The 8,076-nt window shown below is 38.6% G+C and overlaps 1 protein-coding gene across 1 annotated transcript in view; it reads left to right on the top strand.

Moving 5' to 3' along the window:
- FGD6 (FYVE, RhoGEF and PH domain containing 6) overlaps window positions 1-8,076 on the top strand; it is a 132,861-nt gene that overhangs the window by 119,109 nt on the left and 5,676 nt on the right. The window contains 4 exon segments of the mRNA XM_015559945.1: window positions 1,831-1,933; window positions 2,657-2,803; window positions 4,123-4,225; window positions 6,200-6,324. Coding sequence (XP_015415431.1) covers window positions 1,831-1,933; window positions 2,657-2,803; window positions 4,123-4,225; window positions 6,200-6,324 — 478 coding nt within the window.

Here is an 8,076-nt window from a genome sequence, read left to right as displayed (position 1 = left end):
CTAGACCGGAATTGAACCCGGGACCCTTCAGTCCGCAGGCCAACGCTCTATCCACTGAGCCAAACCAGCTAGGGCAAAGGCAGGTGTTTTTTGTTTGTTTGTTTGGAGAGATGGGGGTGTTTCTAATTTATTTTGTTATTGGTATATAATAAAAATTTGAGAAACTTACTAATTTAAAATTTTTATTTGTAATTAGAGTTTTACCTTTTAATAGCCATATGAATGCAAATTCTAAATGGCACTGAAGCCCTGACCGGTTTGGCTCAGTGGATAGAGCGTCGGCCTGTGGACTGAGGGGTCCCCGGTACGATTCCGGTCAAGGGCATGTACCTTGGTTGCAGGCAAATCCCCAGTAGGGGGTGTGCAGGAGGCAGCTGTTCAATGTTTCTCTCTCGTCGATGTTCCTAACGCTCTATTCCTCTCCCTTCTTCTCTGTGAAAAATCAATAAAAATATATTTTAAAAAAATAAAATAAAAATAAATGGCACTGAAGTTATTTAGTAAGAAGGTACATTTCTAAGAATGATTATTGTGGGGAAGACTAGTGGTTTTTTGGTATGTCCTTGACCTGCTCTGAGTTCATTGAAATACAACAAAATATGCCTATTTGTACCCTTATTTTTATAGACTTTTTATTTTTTAAAATATAATTTAAGAATTCAAAGACCATAACCATACACAGGTTTTCAATGTCTTACTCAGTGTGACACATAACTTTCTTCTACTTTTTATACAAACTTTTATTAATAAAGTATTTTGAGTAAAAGTTGAAATATACTTAAAATTAGAGTGAACAATATAATGAAACTGCATATTCATCACCGAGACCCAAAAATTACCCAGGAAGATTCTGCCACATATTTTCCTATTTTCTAAAGTATTTTAAAACAAATTGTAGATGTCAAATCATTTTACTCCTATATTATTTAGTATGCCTCTCTAAGAAAAATACACATTGTCTTACCCAGTCACATTCCCATTATTATGATGGATTTTATTTTACTATGATAGAGTTTTAAACTTAATAAATTCTCTTATTGTCTCTTCACACACACACCTGAAAGTATGCCTCTCACTCTTGGGTATGCAAAACAAAATGTGCTGATACCAGTAATAATCTGAAATTACCATCATTTGTGGGGGATGAGGGGTACAAAAGCAAAACAAGAATGCCTTTTTCTGAATAGGCTTTCCCCCTATTTGGCCCATTTCTATCTAGAATTGAATCATAACTCCAGATGAACTGAAGGTAGGAACAGGAAACACAATGAGCTGAATACAGGTAGAGGCGCCCTAATGACAAGCTATTTCCCTTATTCACCACTCCTTAAATATCTGTTTATGATAACAAAAACATGTTTCCTTAACCCACTGCCCTTCCTAGAAAACTTTAGTAGTAGTTACTAAACTGAAAATACGAGTATTCTATGGTGTAAATTTGAGTTTGAAACTTGATTCCTTGGAATGTTTTTAAATTCTCGTGTTATACCTGAGGAAACTTCTTGGTTATATAAATAATCATCACAATTCTGAATTGTGTGACTAGCCTATAAGCCAAACAAAAAATACTTCCAAGGTTAGGAGACTTCAAAAGCCGTTCAGTATAAAGCAGTACTCTTGGAAAGGAAGACAGCATTGTGTTTGCTCAAATCCCTGTGTTCTCATGCCTGCTCTGACTATTTGTGCACACAAACCTCTGAGTTGCTGCCTGTGACCAGCATTGTTGAGGGTGGTGGAATCTGTTGCCATGGGAGAAGGAAAAGAAGTATGAAAAAGGCAAAGAATAAAAGCTGACATCTGGTTGATGGAACCTTCTTTTGCCCCCAACAGTTCTGCCACAGAAAGGGATGAATGGCTAGAAGCGATTTCCAGGTCAATAGAAGAGTATGCCAAGAAAAGAATCACATTCTGCCCTAGTAGGAGTCTTGATGAGGTATTGTCTTTTCCTCCTCCTCCTTTTTTTAATGCATTTTACTTTTTATCTTAGAAAAACTGTTCCCAGGGGTTTAGAAAGGCAACGTGTGTTTCACAGAAGGATTGGAGGTGTGTGTGTGATTTCAGAGCTAAAATTTTATCCTGTTAATGTCTCACTGCAAGTCTATAGCATATAGCATAGTCATATTTTTTTCTAGTTATAAAACCTCATTGTATAAAATTTAGAAAATACAGCATAGTTTAAAGGAACTAATCAGCTGCCATCACACTACCACAGGCATGTTTTAAAATTAATTTTGCATTAGAGAATTGTTAGAATATAGCTAATCTTTTTTTTTTAAAATATATTTTATTGAGTTTTTACAGAGAGGAAAGGAGAGAGATAGAGAGTTAGAAACATCGATGAGAGAGAAACATCGACCAGCTGCCTCCTGCACACTCCCCACTGGGGGTGCGCCCGCAGCCAAGGTACATGCCCCTGACTGGAATCGAACCCGGGACCCCTCAGTCCGCAGGCTGACGCTCTATCCACTGAGCCAAACCGGTTTCGGCAGAATATAGCTAATCTTAATACCCTGAGAACATGAAAAATATAATAGCTCATATTTCATCCCATGTCCCTAATTGATACCATCAGCATTGTGATCGCCACTACTAAAGACAAGGCTCGATTCTGTAGCAGTCCACGTGCGTGAGATAATCAGGCGTCGTTCTTCCACAGGCAGACTCAGAAAATAAAGAGGAAGTTTGTCCCCTGGGATCAAAGGCTCCTATCTGGATTCCTGATACCAGAGCCACAATGTGTATGATCTGCACAAGTGAATTTACTCTGACCTGGAGACGACATCACTGCCGGGCCTGCGGAAAGGTGGGAGAGGATAACACCCATCTCCAGGGTGATTTTTAATAGCTCCAAGCTGTATATAGGGGGGAAGCATATGTCCCCTTGTAAACCATTGTAGGAGAGAAAAAAATACACTGAATCACAGGTGGTATTTTCTCTAAATATTTAGGCATGGGGCAATCTTGTTAGGGAACTTATTCCCTCCTACCTCAAGCTTACTTTAGCATATCAGTAATAGATAATTTTCATTTTTAAAAAACTTACAAATTCATAATTAAATAGGCGTGTGTGTGTGTGTGTGTGTGTAAGCCTAAGTGACCATCCGACCGATAGCTATGACAAGCAATGACCACCAGAGGGCAGACACTCAACGCAGGAGCTGCCAAGCTGTAGTGACTTGGCAGCTGTGGTTTTCAGATGACGGCACACACAGAACCAGAGAGGAGGGAGCCCAATTCAAGGGTGCATCACCCGAGAACCGCCCTCTCACAATCTGGAACCCTCAGGGGATGTCAGAAAGCCAGTTTCAGCCCGATCCTTGTAGGCCAGGCCGAGGGACCCCACCTGTGCACGAATCCATGCACCGGGCCTCTACTTTACAGATAATTACTTAAACTACATTTATCTGGATACTAATTGTAGTAAGTCCTCACTTAACATCTTGATAGGTTCTGTGACTTTACCAGTAAGTGCAAGGACTTAACAATGAGACCAGTTTTACTGGAAGCTAAATGATATAAGCCAGAATTAAGTTCCTGTGTGGTCACATAAATGTTATAATGAGATGACATTATTCAAGGATCTGCTGAATTTATAGGGGGAACTTTCAGCGTTGAAATTATCCCGAGTGATGTTTCTAAGTCTTCATGACCTCATTAGTAAACTGAGCACAGTAACAATGACATCAGCGAGTAATTGTAAAGGTTAAATGAGGTCTTATTTAGAGAGCATTTAATATAGGGGCAGACAGTGGGAGAGATGGTCAGAGGTGGTCATGGTTATAGCAGTGATGATAACAATGACAGCAATGATAATGAAGATAATACAGCTAACACAGGACTTACTGTGCATCAGGTGCTGTTCAAACATTTTGCACACATTGACTCTTTAGTATATTATTTTTTTTGTAGTAAACACTCAGTAATCATCTGAGGCCTCTGTATCTTCCAGTGTGGTATTGTGTGTGAGTTCATTACATGCCTGAAGTCCATAGAATTGTATTGAGAATCAATCACTGGTGGTAAAAATGGTTTTGAAAAGTAGGCAGCACTATAAATTGTAACATACCAGCTAGTTTGGATACAAAGATTATTCTAAATTAAATAATTCCAATGTGTTTTCAGATTGTGTGCCAAGCTTGTTCATCAAATAAGTGTGGCTTAGATTACCTGAAAAATCAACCAGCAAGAGTATGTGAACATTGTTTTCAAGAACTGCAGAAATTAGGTAATATATAAGTAAAGACTTAACGCCAAGTTCCTTTAATTCCCAGATGCTTTCAAACGGCCTTCTGAAAGAATCATCTTAGAAGAATCACATTAGCAATATGATTTGGTGATACTCATCTCAAAATATTGAGTATTTTGCTTTTCTTAGTTAAGCTCTCTTAACTCATATTTAGTAATATTTTCAAGAGAGGTTGGACTGAAGTTTATTCTTACTCTGATCACAGTTTTGCTTAGAATACTAATTGTAGAAATGTAATTATAGGATGAAATGCTTAAAACAGTTACAAGAGAACTTTAACTCTCAAGTAATTTCGAAGTTTCTAGTTTCACAACTGTGCTCATTACAAATCATTTTTATATATCTGTAAAGTAATTCTTTATGGCAGTATACCGGGTGTCACTTTGATAGCCTAATTTTAATCACTTGGATTGATTTAGTGAGGTGTTATTGTACATATAAATGTGTAGCTTTTCACTAAATATGAAATGATATATCATGTCTGCCTACTCAATCCCACGTAATCCATCCCTGCAGTTAAGCAGGACTGTTCAGGTCTATGTTTTAGGAAGAGACCTTTAAATTCCTGAAACATTTAGGCTCTAAATTTTTAAAAGATTATCTTTCATTTTCATGAAGAGTAGCTTTTCATCAGCATATGAGAATAATTGAATGACACTAGATGACATGTGATTTGTCTGTGTACATTTTTCCTAAGAAGACATATCCATCTAATTATTCCTTTGCCATGTGTTCCTCCATGTGTTCTCTCTGGGTATATAGTATTGGCTGGAACCATTCAAAATACATTCTTTTGAACCTTTCTCCCCCATCATTAAGACTCATTTGGTCAGTAAATCTTGTCAAGTTTATCTTTGTCTTTCTCTTGATTTCTTCATCTCATAATAAGGCCTTCATTATCTTTCATCTGGACTACTGCAGTAATTTCCGAACAGATTTTCTTGCTACAAATCCGTCTTCCTTTCCACTGCCAGATTGATTTTTCTCAATTCAGTCTGCTCATGTCATCAGTCTGCTCATGTCACTCTCCAGCCTAAAAGGTCTTTCATTTCCCACTGCCTCAATAGCAGCAGTCCAGGATCCTTAGAACCAGCCTTTTATTTCCAGCCTCATTATTCTCCAAGTAGATGATCTGATTTCATCTCTCTCTGCTTTTTGCTTATGCTGACCTCTCTTCATAAAGCATTCCTCCTCCTCTTCTTTGCTTGGCAAACTTAGGTATACCAACTCAACCATCTCATCCTCTTCTCAGCTTTTCCTGAACCTGTGCAGTCAAAATTAATTGCTTGCTCATCTTGTCTCGTAGCCCCCCTTTTTTTTAAAAATTATTTTTTAAATGTTTTCATTGATTTGAGAGAGGAAAGGAGAGGGAGAGAGAAATAGAAACATCAATGATGAGAGAGAATCATTGATTGACTGCTTCCTGCAAGCCCACACCCAGGATCGAGTCTGCAACCTGGACACATGCCCTGACTAGGAATCGACCCGTGACCTCCTGGTTCATAGGTCATTGCTCAACCACTGAGCCATGCCGGCTGAGCTTGTAGCCCCTTTTCTAGCACTTTGTTCATTGTAATATTATTTGGTCATGTATCTAGATACTAAATGTAGTTAGATTTGTTTTTTTCAAGAGTGAAGTGTTTCAAAAGTGAAGTGTTTCAAAAAAGTGTTTTTAAGTTGGTAGTACAATGACGTGTTCCACAATTCTAAAGGCACAAAAGGGCAATCCTTTCACATGGTTTAGTGTTGAAAAAGTATAAAATCATAGACAGTGGGAAGCCTTCCTCCCATTCAGCTTCTGGCCATCTATCTTCTGTTGCCAGGGCCGTCAGTACCACCAGTTTCTTAAGTATTCTTCCACGGAAATTTTATGCAATAATGTTTATTGATCTGAATTAAATTGAATTGCAGAATGGTTACCACTGGTGTATAAGTGTGCTTGATTTCTTTTAGATCACCAGCACTCTCCTAAGATTGGATCTCCCGGAAATCACAAATCTTCAAGTGCCTTATCATCAGTCTTACAGAGTATTCCATCAGGGAGGAAACAGAAAAAAATCCCAGCGGCTCTCAAAGAAGTAAGTGTCTCCATTAAACTTGCAACCTGATAGAGGCTGAATTATTCATACACATAATAGACTGTTTCTCATTCATAAAGGAAGATGTCATTTCCCACAACTATTAAGATATGCATTTTAATACTGGTGATGAGATGTGGCTGATGCCTCACTATCTTGCTTAGTCTCCCATAAGACTTGAGTCATTTAGAAAATGGCTGTCAAAAAGTTTGCAGAATATTTTATAGCAGTGATAGAAAATAAAGATAACTTGGGCGCATGTCAATTTTTTAAAAATAGTTTGCTCTCATTTTTTATTTTTAATATATTTTTATTGATTTCAGAGAGGAAGGGAGAGGTAGAGAGAGATAGAAACATCAATGATAAGAGAGAATCATTGATTGACTGTCTCCTGCATGCCCCCTACTGGGGATGGAGCCTGCAACCTGGGCATGTGCCCTTGACCGGAATCAAACCCAGGACCTTTCAGTCTGCAGGCCGATGCTCGATCCACTGAGCCAAACCAGCTAGGGCATGAATTTTTAATATTACTTTGAGGAGACCCCTAACTAGAGGGAAGAATATGCAGAATATTTGTGGGCATTGGTTAGTTATATACAGCTGATAATCACTAATAATAGGTTGTCATTCCTTTAAGCTTAAAAGAAATATTTAAAAGGTGATAATAGCATATACTAGTACAGTTAGACCTGGCATTGACATAATCCACAAGCATCACTGGTATCCAATTCCAGTTCCTCAAATTCAAGTGTTCCGTCAGCCAGTGCCAGCTATCAGAAGCACCGCCTTTCTGGCCACTCCCCCTTTAATTAGTTTATTAATTGGTTCCACCTGTGCTAGTTTTGTGGCCAGTAGAGTTTTAAATTTTATTCTCTTGCTTAGTTACTATGTGAAAACAACACACATTTATTATCTCAAGAGCCCAGGCATAGCTTAGCTGGGATCCCTGTAGGGCCACAATCATAGTGTTGGCTATTGTTGACGGACTAGGGAAGGGTTTACTTCCATCCTCACTCAGGCTGTTGGCAGAATTCATTTCCTTGCAGTTGTAAGACTGAGGGCCTTGGCTTCTTATTTGCTTTTCCTAGAGGTTGTCCTCAACTCCTTGCCACACGGGCCTCCCACCATGGTTGCCTGTTTCTTCAAAGCCAGAATGGGAGACAGAGCTGTCTACTAGCAAGACTGAGTCTAATATAATGTCATAATCAGGGGAGTGACATCCCATCAGCTTCACCATATACTGTGGGTGAGGAGCAAGTCCCAGGTCCTGCCCACATGTAAGGGGAGGAGAATGTGCAACATTGTGATTTTTAGAGGCAGGAGTCATGGGGAGTCACTTCAGGGTCTGTGCACCACACCACTAATTAGGCAATTCGTAAACTTGGCTATTGTTCCTGTGTTAAAAAAAGATAGAAAAGTCTCAACTGCCAAATTATAATCACTATAAAAGCTTACTATATTTTGTCTAGAGATTAAAACATTTTCAGCTTTTTATGAAGCAAAACAAACTTCTTTTCTTCCAGACCAAAATTTGGGGAGTAGAAACTGATCCTTAAAATCACCATTGATAGAATTTACTTTTCTGTTGGTACAAATTTTTAGTTATTTCAGGGACAGAGTTTAAGTTTTAAATAATTTTCTCTGAATAAGAAAAGCAATAAACAACAAACACAGGCCCCCAAAAAGGCTTTTTGGCCAAAACCTGTTTGGCTCAGTGGATAGAGCGTCGGCCTGCAGACTGAAAGGTCCCAC

The sequence above is a fragment of the Myotis davidii genome, unplaced genomic scaffold (assembly GCF_000327345.1).
Source record: "Myotis davidii unplaced genomic scaffold, ASM32734v1 scaffold13, whole genome shotgun sequence".
Taxonomy (NCBI): domain Eukaryota; kingdom Metazoa; phylum Chordata; class Mammalia; order Chiroptera; family Vespertilionidae; genus Myotis; species Myotis davidii.
The sequence above is the reverse complement of the archived record's forward strand: the minus strand, read 5'-3'. Positions and strand labels throughout refer to the sequence as shown.